Source organism: Papilio xuthus, unplaced genomic scaffold, assembly GCF_000836235.2.
Source record: "Papilio xuthus unplaced genomic scaffold, Pxut_1.1 DF827597.1, whole genome shotgun sequence".
In the NCBI taxonomy this organism is placed as follows: domain Eukaryota; kingdom Metazoa; phylum Arthropoda; class Insecta; order Lepidoptera; family Papilionidae; genus Papilio; species Papilio xuthus.
In genome coordinates, this window is record NW_013531052.1 from 1,754,610 (window position 1) to 1,772,810 (window position 18,201).

At 34.7% G+C, this 18,201-nt stretch overlaps 4 protein-coding genes across 14 annotated transcripts in view; 2 read left to right on the plus strand and 2 right to left on the minus strand.

Annotated features, from left to right (window-relative positions):
* The window catches only part of mxt (Eukaryotic translation initiation factor mextil), a 9,323-nt gene extending 5,931 nt beyond the window's left edge, over positions 1-3,392 (plus strand). For all 8 annotated transcript variants that reach the window (XM_013312909.1, XM_013312906.1, XM_013312907.1 and 5 more), the window contains one exon: positions 2,129-3,392. In XM_013312909.1, coding sequence (XP_013168363.1) covers positions 2,129-2,233 — 105 coding nt within the window. In that variant the 3' untranslated portion in view covers positions 2,234-3,392. The remainder of the gene's footprint in view (positions 1-2,128) is intronic.
* Positions 3,393-4,734: 1,342 nt separating this feature from the next.
* The window catches only part of Miga (mitoguardin), a 48,219-nt gene continuing 34,752 nt past the window's right edge, over positions 4,735-18,201 (minus strand). Inside the window, exons 4-10 of the mRNA XM_013312877.1 lie at positions 7,734-7,900; positions 7,401-7,604; positions 7,216-7,325; positions 6,955-7,123; positions 6,751-6,855; positions 6,403-6,531; positions 4,735-6,029 (exon numbers count right to left, since the gene is read on the minus strand). Of these exons, the coding sequence (XP_013168331.1) occupies positions 5,715-6,029; positions 6,403-6,531; positions 6,751-6,855; positions 6,955-7,123; positions 7,216-7,325; positions 7,401-7,604; positions 7,734-7,900 (1,199 nt within the window). The 3' untranslated portion in view covers positions 4,735-5,714. The remainder of the gene's footprint in view (positions 6,030-6,402; positions 6,532-6,750; positions 6,856-6,954; positions 7,124-7,215; positions 7,326-7,400; positions 7,605-7,733; positions 7,901-18,201) is intronic.
* Positions 7,953-9,776, minus strand: LOC106118267 (uncharacterized). 3 transcript variants are annotated; one of them, XM_013312882.1, is made up of 4 exons: positions 9,606-9,776; positions 9,317-9,526; positions 8,734-9,022; positions 7,953-8,468 (listed from the first exon to the last, which is right to left on the minus strand). In XM_013312882.1, exons 2-4 carry the CDS (start codon positions 9,515-9,517, stop codon positions 8,194-8,196), a joined length of 765 nt encoding a protein of 254 aa, XP_013168336.1. In that variant the 5' UTR covers positions 9,518-9,526; positions 9,606-9,776; the 3' UTR covers positions 7,953-8,193. The 3 variants fall into 3 exon arrangements, with proteins under 3 accessions (XP_013168336.1, XP_013168337.1, XP_013168335.1); XM_013312883.1 differs by having other exon boundaries at positions 7,954-8,468; positions 9,317-9,517; XM_013312881.1 differs by having other exon boundaries at positions 7,954-8,468; positions 9,317-9,776.
* The window catches only part of uzip (beta-pore-forming protein unzipped), a 33,697-nt gene continuing 28,080 nt past the window's right edge, over positions 12,585-18,201 (plus strand). Inside the window, exon 1 of one of the 2 annotated variants that reach the window (XM_013312880.1) lies at positions 12,585-12,804. The gene's annotated coding sequence lies outside the window, so the exon portion shown is untranslated. The remainder of the gene's footprint in view (positions 12,805-18,201) is intronic. The other variant, XM_013312879.1, reaches the window with a different exon arrangement.

An 18,201-nucleotide genomic window follows, 5' to 3' on the forward strand; every position in this document is an offset into this window, starting at 1 on the left:
GACCTGCCCGACTCCCTCTACCCGCCGCACGCCCCGCCCCACCTCACCTCACCGCACCGAGGGGTTTTTTTGATTTCATTTAAAATAATTTTAACTTTGATTTCAAAAAGATCCCGACGCGCTCGCATTACGCACGCTTTTAATTTAGCAAATTCGAATGTGTTTATATTTTTGGAAACGTATTCCAGTTTATTTTAAAATTAGAACAGTTTTCCGGTTCTATGAATGCAACCGCGATTAACTTTCACCGTGTTTGTGTCGACTCGAACACATTCGAATTGCACGCTGCGCTCTCTGGCAATGATCCGCAACGCTTCTGCACCTTGCGCCTACATCTTGTCTAACTGATTCTTTAGCTTTATGTACCTGCTCTCTATGTAAATGACGATACTCATGAATGCCAAATATATTTACTAACAATTATACAATTAAAGTACAAACCTTGGGCTCGCATACTTACGTACTTATCTAAGCTTTCCTAAACTAAGAGTACATGCTGTCATTATAAGATTAACATTACGTGCTAATAAGACTGAATAATTAATAATATAGAAATTATCTCGGAGCCCATGGGTTACATAGACTAGGAATAACTTGGCCATTCTGAGTTGTAACATGGATAAGCGAGGCGTTCTAAGACCAGTGACATATACATCGCGACTAAAGTTATGATAAAAGTTGTTTAATTGCTCGTTTATTTACTATGGCCACATTATAACTATATCTTTCATGGCTCGTCGGTTAGGGAGACCACGGACTCGGAATGGTCAAGATATTCTTTTACTTAGTTTGTTTTTAAAATTAAGGTGTAGATTTAAATTTATCGACTTTTTATAAGACTGAGAAATTAGTTTTAGAGAGAAATTTTAAAGATTAATTAGTTATCGCAAAGTACCTAATATAAGTATACAGGAAATTAAATTTGTTCTATATTTATTATTACATGTTGTGATTGTGAATGCTTAGATGTGATTACATGTATGTTGTATGTAACAAATTGTTGTTGTTGTTGTTGCCGCGCGGACAGAACGGGTACTCGAGGGAAGTTCGTTACAGGTAGACTTGTATCCAATGAGCGGATTGAAAAAAAAATATTGATCTCTGGTTATTGTCGAGGTGATTTGTATTGTTATGATTTACTTTAATTGTTAAATTCTTTTGTGTTATTTTACCGTTGTCAAATTGATTTTTTTCTAAATAAAACGTTAAAGCTATTTGTTCTTTTGCTTGTACTTTTGCTTACCTACTAACAAACTGTTTCTAATGCTTACATTCTTAACACTTTCTAACCAACGGTTTCTTATGCCGAAATGCACATCACATATTTATTTCTTTTTAATTTTAAAACAATTTAGGTATTGTATGTTATTCCTGTCATGTGTGTGTTTCGACAATGGAAACTGATGGTAACGCTTTTATGTGGCCCGCTGCACCACTTGTATAGCGCAGCTTGCCTCAGGCATGCTCTATATATACAAGAATTGCGGACTATCGTCAAATATCAAGGAAAATATTACATATCTTTGATACGAATTCACTGCATGTTTGTTTCGTTTATACATGAATATCTTTTGCACTATTGAATAACAATTAACAATCTACACTACTGTATAAAATAAATACAAAAGCTTTACAAAATATTTGCTACTACTTCGGCTTTGATCTAATGATAAAGCGACGATTGCATGAATTCTACATAAAAAGTTACTCATTTCTGCTTGAAAAACAAAAAAACATTTTATACTAGTACGAAGTAGGGGCTTTACCAATAAAAATAAATCGATGAAGTTAATTGTTGATAATATTGCTTATAGGTGCTGAATAAAGTGTAAGTTGTTTCGCTTTTTAAATGCAATTATGATGCAGTATTGTTCTTTTGACTTGTACGTTTTTGTAGTTACGCAATTTCGAAACGTTTTGTTTCATCCTCACTATGTATTCAATTCGTACAGCTACATATCTTTAAAGATACTTGAAAATTGGGAGAGAAATAGTGAATGTTTCGAAATTGTTGTATGTAATTAGAATAATTAGTGAGTAGTAGTAAAAGTGGTTCCAGTTTGTGGCACTTACTACTTAAGTATTTGAATGGTGGATATTTAATAATTTACGAGCGTGGTGTCAACAGACTTGCCTGGAGTTCGACAGCGCGAGTTACCTGCGCAAGGCGCGCGCGGCGGCCGCAACAACAGTCGCCGCGCCCGACGCCCCCGACTCGCCTGAGCCCGAGTAACGCCCCGACCCCGCCCTCGCCCCCGCCCCCACCACACTGGCGCCCTCTACACACGCTCGCACGATACATCACCAACACCATTTTGTTAGCGAAGGACGATTATCAATCTACATTTCTGTTGTATAGGTCTCCAACTAAACTAATTACCTAACAAAATAAAAAAGGTCCTAACCTAAAATTGAATTCAAATATTAAATCAAAATTTAAAGTAAAATGACAATCGTCCTTTGCGCATTATTAGCAATGTATAATTAACGCACGTAGCGCACATCACAATATTTTGTATTATCACAATGGTTCGGGCGATTTTTAAATAATATCACAATATTGGCTAGGCTAGGCCGGTGGTATAGAGGCAGCTAATGTCCTATTAGTCATTTACTATTAGAGTATTTACAGCTTGCGATCATTTTCAGTCTCGCGTTTTATGTTTTTATAACTTCTAAAAACATTTACAAGCTGTGACTATGATCAATAGAATGTTGTTTTGGCAGCCGTCCGTAGTTGAATTCTTTTCGCTTAACGTTGTACTAATTTAGCGGATTTTACTAAAAAGTATTAGCTCACCAAAATATTTTATTTATATAACTCTTTTATTATTTATTTGAATGCGGATCTATGAAAAATGTGATAAATATTGCGTATAAAAGACCGCGATACGAAATTGAAAGTTTAGTTTTGTGGTAAGTTTGTGGACGCGGCGATTAATGCGTCTGTTTCTAAAATAATAGAATCACACAATTTATTAGAGTCCAATTCAATGCGGAAGGGAAGTTTCCTATGATATGGAATCACGTTATACGATATAAACTTTTATCTTGATACTTTATTAATGGCAACACTGCATATTATAGCAATATTTTTATCTTGCTTTATCTACAATAGAACAAATATTTATTCATATATACGGCTTTTCCGTAACTTAAACCTTTTGATGTAAATATTGACTCGTTAACGAACGTCATAGATTCCATTTAATATAAGATGAATGGCTGCATTTCTCTGAGTGTTTGTGATTACTCTCATTATATATTTGTGGTAGCTACTAGTCCTGTCACCTCGGTGTCGATTCTCACTACTCTAAGCTTTTATATTTCAAAATAAGTCTGGCAATTAAATTATTCTTATTTTAAATAATCAATATATATTTTCATTGTTTTTGTTTTTAAGATTTTTTTTTCAAATAAAAGCAATTTTGCTGTGCAATGAACCAAATAAAATTTTGTTACAATGGTATTTAAAATATTTTGCCAGGCTTTTTTTTTTCTAAGTTATGTTGAATATTTAACTAAAATAAATGGTATTTTATTTTATAAAGACTGTTCATGTTTGTAAAAATATGAATAGAAATACGTAGCAAAAGTGTAATAAACACAAAATCGCAGCTACTAAAATGTATATAAATGTTAAAAGCATCGGTTACCACTTTCAATATAATATAAATGAGAATTTGGTAGTAAAATTACGTTACTTTACGTTACCTTACAATAATTTAAAATTCAAATATAAATCCGGTGCTGTTTGTGAAAGTATTATGAATCGTTGATTTTAAATAAATTTTAATGTTCTTATGTTTTGTCAAATATATAAAGGCTATTATTTGAGAATTATGATTATATACTAAATTTTCTAATAAACCAACTATGTGTTTTATTCAATCCATGAACTGGCCTATTCCTTCCATCACAAACTTGACTTAGTTTTTATTCTTTCACAGAGATAATGAGATAAGCTTCACAAGTATTTAAATACATTTAGACTCATCAGAGAAAAAAAAGTTACATCTCTTAAGAGATATGTAACTGTTTTCGAAACATGGGCCGTTTTAGATTTATCATCTCACTAGCTGTGGCCCGCGACTTCATCCGAGCGGAATTAAAAAACTTAATAGCCTATCTGTTTTCCAGGCTATGGGTCTTCTATCTATACCGAATTTCAGTGAGATCTATATTAGCTGTTTTGGAGATACCAAGCAAAGAGATAAGCTTCCCAAGTCTCAAAATTATATTTCAATTCGTATGAGGAAAAAAGTTACATCTTTTAAGAGATATATGTAACTCTTTTCGTAGCAAGGCTCGATTTAGATTTGTCAACTCAATAAAACAGCGCGTTTACTATCATATTAATAATAATAATAAACTGATACAATAAATACGTTATGTTACATAATATACATTATCGAGCAAAAACTATTTGAAAATATTGGCAGTTTACAATACATATTTACATTTTATATGTATAAATGCAATTAATCTTAACAATAAACATGTTAAAAACAGATTCACACTATTTCACAACTCTCGAAGCAAATAATGGTCTGTTAAATCAGATTTTAATACATTTGAAGATTTACTTAATTACCATGAAGTCAAACCATAAATGCGTTATTTAATATCGATAAAACATATTTATTAAAAAGCTTATAAATTTAAAACATTTTCACTTAAAGTACAATAAAAAAACATAGAATATTTAGAGATTATTAGTCTAAATATTTATGTTACAGAAATCATTGACTACTTGAAATAAAAATAAATCAAGCTTTAATAAAAAACCCAAAAACATATTTGATCATTAAATTAAGTGCCAATTGGATAAAAGTATATGGAGAAAATCAATAGTTTGTTGGTTTACCCCCTAACCCTTTATGCCCACTTTACCACCATGATTTAGAGACAAGTATATAAATATAACATTATACGATTGAAACAAGTATATATACACAATATATAAATATTACATACATTTTAAACGATTCAAAGCTTTTCTTATTTAAACAATTTTGTGACCTTTATATAGTAGGATCACGTTGCAGCGACTATATTAATAAAATAAGATAGACAATTATTTTGTTGTTTTTTGCGTAAAATGTTTTCTTTGTCTTTTTTCTATTTGAAATAATTAATGTTTTACATTCAATACACATTTTCAGTGATTATTGTCCTAATACTGTATTATTTTTTGTCTATTCTCATATAATATTCATGAGAAGTCATAAGTAATAATTAATCAACTGCAAACAAATTATTTCCCTTCTAAATATTATTTCCTTTGTAAATAAATAGATCTTACTGTACAACTCCACTGACTTGTAATAATACATATTGATGTCTCTGTTCTGTCAAAGGTAATGAAAGGGATGCGAATATGTTCTACAGTAAGATTTACCATTTCCAGATAAAAATACGGTTATAATTCGAATGTACAGTCAGAGAATTAAATTCGCTTCCCACTTAAGAATCATTCAGACATAATCCGGCGGGTGTTTCGGTGCAAGGCAAACGTTTGGGAAATAATGAGAAAATATATACGTTTGTCTTGGTCTAAATGAACCTATAGATTCCAATACTATACAACAAGTAATTTCACCGATAGGGTAGGAAATAAAAGTCCTAGACTATACAACGGCCTTTTCTAAGGGGTGTCTTTAGTGACAAAATGACTACGCTAATAAACATGGCAGGGAAATAAAGTCAAACTATTAAATCCTCTCGGAGAGTTTGTCGGTGATGTTGGCCACCCTGGACCTGGCGTGCTGCATCAAATCTTCGGCCAGATCATCAACATTGGTGTACCTGCATTTGCTGAAGCTGAAGAGGTCGGTGATGAAGCCGACGACCTCGGTCTGGAAGCAGTCGCACATGTCTCGCAGGCGCTCCCCGGGGCCGAGGAAGCCCCACACCAGCACCGGCAGCAGGTGCTCGGAGATGGAGTAGAAGTGCGACATGAACCCCTCAGGGTACTGCAGGTAGCGACGCTTCGCTTTGATGACAGACCACACGGCTGTCGTCAGAGCCTGGAATATAATTATCAAACTTATCGCACATGTCTAGAAGCAAGAATCACTTTGATATTTTAGGAATATTACAGAAAGCTGACGCATCACTTTTTATTATGTAAAAAAAGGCAAAATAAACTCATAATCAAATGATGTACTCGTATGTATCAAAAATCATTATAATTCTAGTCATTTAAGCGAGAAAATTCTATAAGCAATAGTCACTGTCATCTCCCGACGGACCTATAAAAAGAGAAACCTTTACAAATGAGAAAAACCTCTCACAAACTCTCGTTTACCCATTTTCGACTGTATTAGTAACGTATATTTAATTTGCAAAAGAGGGCGTTGTAAAGCTGAAAATAATTATTTGAGTAGCAAGATGTCTTACGCTCTCCTTGAATCCGTCAGACAGCCAGCGATTGCGCACGACAGCCAGCACTGAGGAGGGCGGAGAGGCCAGGTCCTCGAATGCGTCCAGCAGGATGTAGTCCAGCACCACGTCATAGAACGACAGCACCTGACACGTCAAACAACAATGATTATATTTAGTTAAATAAATCCTGCCTTTGAAGGACCATTTTTCTACTTCATAGTTTAACACAAAGCTAAAGTAACTTTGATTTACTAATATTTCCCAATTAACCTATTAAATTTATCACTCGACAAAGCAGTTCATTCTTTTTTTATATTATTTTAGTTATAGAAAAAAACCCTAAATATGACTGTAGTCACTTACCTTTACTCCCTTGCTAGTTAGTTCCTTTTCAATTGTAGACCAATTCGCGGCATCTGTCGCCCACGACACCATTTCCTCGTACGCGACTAGAAACTCCTTTGGCTCCTATACATAAATATATAATGCTAAAATGTACGCACATACATACGTGTGAGCGTACGTGTTTGTGTTCACATGTAGGTAGTTACGTTGTACGATATTTACCTTGTCAGCGAAAAGCAGGAGATCCGTGAGCACCTGCCGGCCGGCGTCCACGAACCAGGCCCAGGCGGCGGCGTCGCGGAAGACGCGCGCACTCGCCTGCCGTAAGCAGTGCAACTTGCACAGGAATTCTGAGTCTGATGCACACTGCACCACCTCTGTGCGCAAAGTCCTGTCAACAAAGACCAGTTAACTAATAATAAATACCTTAAATCAGTGCAAATTATCCACCTAAATACAGTTTGTATTCATTTCATAACATACCTGTAGGGAATGCCAACTTCCAACTGCTTCACAGCGCTTTGATACAGTTCTAAATTATCTGTTTCCGTCGCATTCTCTCCGAAGTCGTCCAGCTCTCTCAAATCTGCCACCTTAAAACAAAGTGTAATAAGTGTTTTTGTTATGTATCTAGTGTTAATTAGTATTTAAACTCCACATTTATGTACCTGATCTTCAGCGGAGGCGAACGACTCGGCACTGGAGTGCAGTTCCCTGCGCGTGTGCGTGTGGGAGGAGCCTGAGTGAGCGTGTGATAGCAGCCGCGTGCGCCCCGCACCCGCCGCCCCGCCTACCGCCGCGCCCGCCTCGCCCCCACTCTCCGATCGGAACAGCACCGAGCGCTGGTCCAGGAACAGTAGCTCACAGCGTTCCTGCAAAAGAATATTAAATGGTGAATGGAATAAGACTCCCATAGTGATTGCTTGCTTGCTTGCTTGCTATGAACTGCTGGAATTATCTCGAATATAGAGTACTGTTAAATTAACTGTGTTAGTACTGACCTGCAATAGATAAGCGTCCTGGAGCAGATCCTGTATCTCGCGACAGAACTCCGCCTCCTCGGGCGAGGTGAGTGCCAGCGTACCCGACACGCCTCCACGCGCGCCCAGCGAGAACGCAGCCAGAGCGTCCTCCCAGTAGTTGATGCTTGTCTCCAACGCCTCCATACCTACCAAAAACCCAATACAGTTATTTTTATATTCCTGTAGCAATGATGAAAAAAGTTTCATGTCCTGAATGTTACAAAATAACAAAAAATAAATAAATTGGGTGAACAGAATTATTACTTTAATTCTCAGCATCTTACCTGATTATTGTCTCTTATTTTCCTTCAGTTAAAAAAAAAATTCTATATCATAATCAGCTTTAATATCAATAACTTAATTGTAAAAAAAACTATTTCTATACACAAATTATTATACAAAATGGCACGCACATAAACTACTGAAACACTATGCAAACTTATCTATAGAATACATCATTTTTTAAACTTGGTTCACTAGGAATTAAGCGTTGTAAGGTGTCCTGTAAGCCACTGTTTAAATCTTGTAATGTCCCAGCAATAGCAGTTAGAGCATCTGCCATACGATTGTCGAGCAATTTCCGTCTTTCTTCTTGTACTAGCATTATATTTGATATAGATTGTAGTGCTTCTGCTATTCTCTCTTCCGCTGATATTCTTCTTTCTTCCAATTCTAAAGCCCATTTTGGAGGTGACTCATCGGAGAATGTGTCATCTGTTGAAATTAAATAATTGCAATTGTAAATATTTAAATTTCATATGTAATCAACAAATTAAAATAAAAAAATGTTTTTTTACATAATAATATTTGAACTCATAAATAATGATCCTACCTAAATTTTATAACTCATAATTAGTTTATTTATAGTCACAATCAACAAAATATTCTGAAGGTCAGCAAGTTTAACATAAAGAACAATGTTTCAACTAACAATGAAAGCTCAATTTTATATTTATTCAGTTGAATTTGGTGAATTTACCTGCATTTACTTTTGTGGCACTAACTGATCGCTTTACTCTTGCAATAGGTTTTATGGGAGCATCATCAATCATTTGTTGTTCAGAATCTGAGTCCTCAGGTAAAAAGTCTTCTATTTGTTTTGTATTTGGTTTTGAGGATGTCACCGATCCCTTTCCACTAAGCTCTAAGACTCTCACTTCTAAGTCATTGAGTGGTACAAATCTATTTGTACCACCTTCTGAGGTTGATTGAAATCTTCGGCCATCTGCTGCTTTTCTCCTGCATTTATGTCGCCATTCAAACCAATACTAAAAGAAAGATCCTAGTTGAGAAATAACGAATTTGCTTATTGCTTTAAATATATATAAATTGTTTGAGATAAGACAAATATTTAGTTAACTCTTATTAATTTCATTATTTATTAAAATTTTCTTTTTATGATCTTGATTTTACACGTAATACAAAGAGTGTTATTCAATAATCCAACAAAATCATAAATACTAAATGAAAGTTTTAACTTTTATTATAAAATAAAGTGAAGTGCAAGAAGACATAATTGAATTCTATGGGAATTACCTAAATGTTATTAAAATGTTCCTTACTTTCTTCCAACCGTCAGGTGTCTTCAAAGTTCCACTTTGTACTGCATTTAGTTTCTTAGCTAATGCTGCCCACTTCTGCCGAGTTGCATGGTGTGACACAGGTGTGCCAGGAGGCAAACCTTTAGACATGTCTTTATTTTCTTCCAAAAAGTCCATTAAAATCTCCAGTTGTTGGCGCAATATTCTTCTTGGTGGTGCCATCTTGAACACCTCGATAATTGATAATTAATTATCAAAACAAGCAAAACACAGTCTTTTACTCAATAATAAATCCACTTTAAAAACTTACGTTTGTACTATGTTATAGTTAAAAACCAAGGTCAACTATCCTTCTCAATTTAAAAACGAATACAAATCGCGCGCTGTTTACTTGACACAAGCAATTTCTTTCAACAGAAATCGCAAAAAGTATATGTAATGGCGACAGGCACCGTGACGTTTCCAGTCGTCATGCGTCATGTTATCAATTATCACACACACATAATCTACATACACATTTATATCGTTTTGTTGGTTTTACGCTAGATGCGCCACGATAAACTTATTTTAAAATGTAGATGGCACTGTTTGTGATATTAAAAAGAAATATGAAACAATCGCATTTTTCAAATACATATCTCTGAATTTTAAAGATTTTTTTTGTCGTAATAAATACACAGCAATCATAACAATTGATTGATTTTAATTTATTTTTTTGTGCGTTGACATCTAGCGACGGAAAGCTCTGATGCAGAAAAAACTTATAGCAGTGCCATCTATAGACTGATGGTGGAATTTTTTTACTGTAGCGTCCAATTTTAGAAAAAAATTCTACGCGTTTAATAATTAATCAATTTTTTACGAAAATTGAGATCACAGATTTTTAAAAAACAACATACACAACTATGACGAAAAAGAAAATATATGCAAGATATTTGAAATCAATACATAACTATAGCGATAAAAAGTAAGGAACTAGTACATTTTTAAATTTTAATAAAAAAAAAACTAATAAATAATTCAAGTCAGCAAACAGAAGGTGAGCTGGTCGACCGGCTGTCGGCTTACGTTTACTGTAATTAATTTTTATGTCATAAAATTACTCGTAACCCAAATAGAATTTAGTATATTTTGCTACAGAAGCTTATTTCGGATGATTTTATTTTACATTCAAGAGGTTCAAAATTAAATCCACAAATTTGGAAGTGAAGTTAACAGAGCGTACCCAATCCTAATTAATATTGACAGAGTTGGGAACAAAAGACCGTTCAAGGGATTAGATTCTTGCCTACAAAAGTTTGAAAGCTATATACTAACCTAACAGATGTCAGCTACGTGACCTGATTTAACATCGTTTTATACCTACTTATTTACAGAATAAAATCGCTTACTTTTTAATAACTGAACTAGTGCTTCACCACGATCCTACTTGATGTTAAGTGGTGATGTGATTAAAAAGGTGCTCCGAGTTATGAATCTGCATTTAAGTTATAAAAGCTTTCAAACCTAAAAATTAGTTATTATTTAACCACTCCATCAAAAATTAAAATAATCAAAATATAAAAATACAAAATTATTCAACGGCTTTATTTAGTAAAAAGCTAATTTAAGCTAGCTGACATACTATTATGTGAAGAAAGAACTTTTCTTGTTACGAGCCATACATGTATAGCTAGTTAAGGTTTAATATATAATATTATAGTTATTTTTAAATCAAAATTAATATTTTACTATACTGTTTTGGTAAAAAATATCATAGGAGCCAAGTAATACATGTTGAAACACGACTACATATGACTTTTTACCCGATGCGTTTTCAATTGATAGATTGGTCATAATTTATGTGTGCATTTTAATACAACTCCAAACAATTTATTGCAGTCACGACTGTGCGTAAACTTAAAAACGGAAACCGGCTCGTGATGGCGTCCAACTTGACATTTTATGTAAAATTATTCTAATTTCAAGATTATTAGAGATTCATAAGGAAATATAATAAGACAGTAATGATATTTTGAATAAAACAACCTAATTTTTTATGTAAATTACAACTAGTACTTTGCCTAAAACGGTGGAAGTGACAAATACATATCCGTCTTATAATGGCAGTGCATTCTAATCTAAGCTGGATTATAGCTTACATCTATAATATATCTGCTAGTTGTCCCCCGCGACTCTGTTCGCGAGGAGTTAAAAAAACCTTAAGTAGCCTATGTGTTATTCCAAGCTATGTTCTACAAATATGCCAAATTTCAGCGAGATCCATGCAGCCGACCTGAAGATACCTTCTAAGAAACATCTATCTATCAATTAGTTTCATAATTCAGCTGTCTTTCATCATATGTTACCTCAATTAATCTTTGGTAAAATTTCATCATAAATATTATACGAAGTATCAGGTAGTCATCTTTATCTCCGACCACCCATTAGAATTGACCTCACATTAGGGCTCACCCACACGCGTGTATTTTCATATAATTAAAGTATTTCATACATTTAAATAAATTACTAAATAGCTGATGCACTTTGCGGACCTAAGTTATTTATCTTCAAGTTATTTATCTAAAACAATTCATTATGAGAAAGCTCATTAATCTTCTCAGAGTTTTGCAAGAGAAAAATTGTATTTCTGTTTCATGTTTTTGTGGTTTTATTTTTATATATATGTTGTTTTATTGCTGCAACGGAAACATAACACTGATACTTAGAGGAAATCGAACCACTTCCGCGAGTATTTGGTCTTCAAAAACCAGTACCAAAACCAAAACGATATAATAAAACTTATACGAAGGATATAGGGGTAAATCCGCTACGATATTTAATCACCATTAAATATAATACCGATTACGCAACATGATAATTACATAAATCTAAGCAATTTCAAAGATCTAAGTTATAAAAGTTCATTAGAACGAGCTTTCCAAACGAATTCTAACCGTAAAATCGCATATCGACCATTCTGTGCCAAGTAATCCCAAATGTTAGAAAAGGGTTATTCTTTTTTACCCACGATTAAATTCGAAAATGCTTATTGTTGCCAAATAATATATGGAATAGTAAAAATTCGAGTTGATTGTCGGCTTAGGCCTTCATCCTACGAAGCAATATAAAGATATCAATATGTATTTGAAGAAAGTTAAAACGATTTTAACGAATTACAAGCGTATAGGTCCTAATTTTAACGGGTGGTATAGTGTGAAGTTTATTGAACAGAGCGCACCGCTATCCGCTGTCGCTCGCGTATCGCGCTCAACGCTCGCTCTCGGGGTAGCCGGCAGCCGGCACTCGCCATCGCCAACCGCCAGTCTACGGGAGCCTCCGCACTGCGACGGTGCACTCTACGCTCCTCTCAAATATCCTATTATTTACCCCCTGACCACCGTATCACGCATTACGTGAATACCCCTGTGTTGTTTTATGTGCCAGTGCGACTTTATGTGAACAATACCGAAAGCTTCTTGGGTCTTTATCCCGCGCTTTTTATTGACGCCGGTTTTTAAAAACTTAAGGTAAGAAAACATTAAATGGTACTCATGATACGTTGGTAACATAGACTATATGTCATTTTACTTAATTATTAATTAAATTTCTTCTCTTCATATATCGAACCTATAGCAATATTTTTCCATTGTGTTTTTAATAAGATGAAAATTTATCATCAATGTTTCTATACTTGTGCTAGTTTAATAACATATTATACGATAAGATTTTAAGACAGTCATGTCATATATAATATGAAACATATATTAGTGTACTTAGAAAAAGGACCTCCTAACACGTTTCTTTTAAACCGGTTCGCTCGATACACGTTGTTCCGGCGCCAAGACTTATGCAATGGACAAATGAATCTTCAACTATCACGAAATACTTCTCAGAAACCGATTCCCATGAGAACGAAGTAGTGCAATAAAATGCCGAAGTAACTGGATGCAGGTAAAGAATTAATAAGTGAAGTAAACAAATAAATTATAGTGGTAATGTGCGCATTCTACGTGACATGCGTGCTGATATTCGACGGTTAGTCTTTGCGGAACATCTGCTTGTAGGCAAAAAAATGTAAGTGATTAAGCATATACAGCTGCTATATCCACGTGACAATCCTCCAAAGAAATATATTTTTTTCCAGTATTTTAAGCGTAATTTATTACTGTCAATTACTGTCTCAATTAATTGATTTGTTTGTAAAGGTATTAGAAAGAAAGTATTTGCGTTATAAAGCGAACCTAAAATTTGGGTTGTCAGATTTATTTTTATGTAGAAGTTCAGAAAATCATCTCGGAATTCATGAAAAATGTTGAATCGAATCTAATATTGGAGAGTGCCTTTAAAACGTCGCTGTAGTTTTCAATTTAATTTTACGTTAGGTAATAATTAACTATAAATAATTAATTAGTGTAGTGCCCAGGAAAAGCCCGGAAGCGACTATTGTATGGTATATAGCATTTTGGCGAAACATGAAATAATCATTTAAGTTATATATAAAAACTGTTACAAGTTTTTATCAGCCGCATAAGAATTGGTTTTTTGCAATCTTCCTGTTGTTGACTGATAAGAAATGTATTTAAATAAATAAGGAATTCGAAATGGTAAAGTAATTTAACTGGTTTTTGTCAACTTTAAATATATTCAATTGAATTTCATGGTGTAAGCGCGGCATATACTACATATAGTAGGTATAGGTCGATACTATGTTCTAGGTTTTAACTACATAATTTATATACGGAAGACAAAAAAAATAATTTTAGTAAATATGGTTATTTTCACTGACCTGAAGATTTAACACCGGTATTTTCCTTTATAGTTAAAGACAGTGACATATGAATATTAAATTATACGAATAAGTATTAAAATTACATGGCATTATAGTCAAGAAGTTCATCTAAACTTTGTCACGTAAGAACTGATGGAGATAAAACCTGTCATTCTTTTAACTAAATTAATCATATTTCAACAGCAAGCATAGTATCAGGTTATGTAAATATGCTCCAATAGATCATATAGTCGTAGAATGTCAAAAGCGTCCGTCATGCTACTGGTCGCTCATTTCCTATTCCGACACAACCTGCCAATGCGCCTGATACTTATCTAAATCGATGTACTGCCTGCAAGATCATTGAACTTCGAAGTCGACCTGGGTCGTATTATTAGTTGGCACAATTTTAATCGTGCCAAACCACTTGGCAGCGAATTCATTGTTTTCAAGTTTGATCTTTCACATCGTAGCTCCGTGTTAAATTGAATCGACGTATAAATCCGTGTTAAGCCCGGCCTGGGATGGCCTAGTTAGTGGCGCAGGCGATGCGGCGACATTTCGCGATGGAATAAGTAGGCGCGTCGTCGGCCGGAAAATTGTGGCAATTTTGCAGAGGGGATCCCTCTTGTACATAATCAGTTTAATAGCCAAGACAAAGGAAATATGCTATCATACGCCGAAGAGGGCGAAGGCGTAAAATATTGGCTAAATCTTTTTTTTTGCTAAACTTGTAACGGAATACCGAGAGAATTTCTAAGCCTTTTATTGCATGTCTAAATGTTTTGTATGTAATCCTAAAGTAAAATGTTCCAGTGTTTACTTCATGAAGCCAAACATGCTTTTCATTAGAGTGAATCGAGTGTCGGTCGTGTGTGTGGCTTATGTAAATTGTATTGTTGTGACATCATCGGCCATCGTCAACCGCTGAGGTAAATGTTGTTCTTGCAATTTCCACGGAATGGGGTCGACTCCCTTGAGCCGGCGCAAATTGGGGAAAGCTTTCCGTAATATAGATGTTTCAAATGTGACCCACAAGGGTTATTAGATCGTACATGTGACGTAGCTGTAGGTTTTCTTTGGGTAGACTAAATAAAATGCACCAGAGAACTTCCAAAATATAAAAGTAAATTATCTCACAATTTAAAAAAAGTTCCAAAAACCTAGCCATCATTAATTCAATATCCAAAGTTCGCGAGTCACTAGTTACCGCTTCACGCTTTGATTCAAAAAGATTGATTTATTTGGTTAAATAAAAAATTGAATATGATTTGTATTCGACAGGGAGTAAAAAATATACGTTGGGCTCAGATAAGTCTTGAATAATTTACCAAACATCTCCATACATGGCAATGGAGAACTGATTGCTATGCAAATTAATGGCATAATATTAGGACCGTCTTTAAGTAATAAAATCTTGCCGTAATACAATAATCGTTGGCGACTAACGCGTAGTACTGAATGGGGGTTAAATCTATAGTAGTGTAAGGAGGTGTTCTGGTGGAAGAGGTTGGCAAGGGGCTACACGGAGGGCGATTCTCGTATTCGTATGCAGGCCGGCGGGCGCGATCGATACGCGCCCGCGCGACGACGCCGCCTCGCGCCCACTCCTACCAACACGCGCTAAAGGGAATTTAATCAAATCCTATTTCTGGATATCAGCTTAAATAAATACAAGATTTGTACATATTTGCCCGCTGCATCTGTTGAAGTTGATCTAATCTAAAGCCCGCGAGGAAGTCGGTCGGGAAATTGCAAAGGAACAAAAACAAAGAGTAATAAGGCAACATCCTTTGCGCGCGTTTATGTTATAATAATGTTTTTGTACTGAACATGATTTAATGCATTTTTTTATAATCAACGGTCATTTGTTGTCGTTACTAAAGGCATTCGATTGGTTATTTTGGTTAAGTTGTCGTTGTTTTTGAAACATATAAAAGTATAATACTTAAAAGTGTGATGTGTAAATATAGGTATTAGAGAAACATGTCTATCCAATCTAAACATCTGTAATTGCTTTCCAATCAGTTTCTACAGACTGTGGCGTGACATTATCCCGAGCTGAGAGACGAAGGGTATTATTTTCCGGCCATCAAGCACCATTTGAAGTGGTAAACGCTACTAGAACTGTAGAAACTTTCTTAACTTTCAAACGTTAGTTGACCACTCCTACACTGCATACCTACGACTACATTTCAAATGCTCATACGATAATAGGATAATAAATTAAACACGTTGTTGGGTTTAGTTAATTAACGGATGTAACCGAGTTACGGTTATAGTACGTTATACGTTAATGATGACATCATAAGCGAGGTGGGGGGCAAAAAAAGTGTCTTGTCAAAGTGAGGAGCGGGCAAACGGCTCGCCTCGGCCAACGACCGCGTAGCCGTGATCTTCACAAAAATAACTAGCTCAGCTATTATCTAACCGAGCGCAAATTTTCCTATAAATGTACTTACAGAGCTCAAAAAAAATAATGATATTTTTATACCAAATTTTTCATAGCCTTTTTAGATTATATTACGATACAGTTAAAAGTAATTAGGAATTATAATTGGAAGTTCAGAATTATATTACAATGATTGTTCATTAAGATAAATATGGAGATAATATCGTGAAGTCTACGATGAGAATTATCCGGTTCCGTCATAGATAAAGAGTAGACAAATTATAACATAGTGACAAGAGTAACAAATTTGAACCAGGACTTTCTAGAGAAAAACGTTTTAAAGTAACTTAAACAAATAATATCTGGCTGATGCGTATAACTGAAATGTAGCCTAAGTCTGTATAAAACAGATATGTATAGGTGAAGATTCGATTGATATCAATTACGTAGCGATGTTCGCAGTGAAACGTACTAACTGGCGACTAATAGCTTAATGCACTGCCGGCGGTTGTTTGACTGGCATTGGGGTGCTGGGGAGAGTAATCACTACGGGGAACTCTTGCAAATAAACTGACACGGACACAGCATACACGCAAATACAAACAAAAAGTGTCTGAATTCGATGTTCTTTGAGTGGAGTTGGCTTTAAAGCGACATCAAGTTAAAAATGCTATTGTAAAGTATAAACAATAGTTTAATGGCTTCAGAAGTTAATTGGAAATATCACTAGAATAATGAACGTAGTCTTCCTGGTATTGTCAAATAATTTAGAAAGATTAGTCAAGGCGAATGTTATTTTATTAGGAACTGAATTGATTCATCGTTCAACAAATTGTTTTCCTGTGTTTAAGTGTTGTTGAATTCAAATAAGATTAAGATAGATTTAAAACAAATGATTTATTATCAGCAAGCTTTAGAAAACGTTTCATAGAATTATATATTTTTAACTATCTTTGTGTTGAAATTATAGAAATACTCACATATGTAAATCAATCATTACAATTAGAGGGAGATCAGAAGTCGTCTTGAGAGGGAAGGGCGACTATTGGGTGAATGCGATAACCATTGCAGATTGTTAAGCGGCCATTGTTTATAAGCGCAACAATGCAATGTTTTGCCACGCCACACATAACTGACACAGTAGAAATGCCTATTGTACGGAATATTGGAAGAATTTACAAGCAGGCTTTTAAACCAATTTTAGTTTTCTATAACACACGATGCGTTTTTTTTCTTTAAAAGGTTTTATAGTTTCTCTATCGCTTCATTGATATATTGAACAGTTAGGATACAATAGGCTTTTAGTGCGTGGGTACCTGGATTTCTTTATAAAATATTTTTTTGTAGCTCGGCCATTGATCCCGAGTTTTGGAAGAGCCATGTCTGAACAATGGCTAGAACGAGGGGAGCGAGATGCAGCTGCTCTTTTCTATTAGTTTTATTTTTCTATTATCGATGCGAATCGAATTTACTGGAATGCGCAAATCATCCGCGTTTACTCATTGGACAGAAGGAATTACTAACGAAAGATGTTTTATGTTAATATTTGAATAAGGTAAATTGTTATTCATTTTTGTTAATGGCTGGTTAGTAACAATAAAAAAAAGACTGTTAAAAAACCGAACTAAATTAAAAGACACGCACGAAATAGTAATCTAACCCACTAGGCTACTGGTTTAACAAAGATACATATAAGGTGTTGTAATTAACATATGAAAGTTAAACCTACCCATGTCCCAGAGACCGAGATGCGGCCGCGCTTGT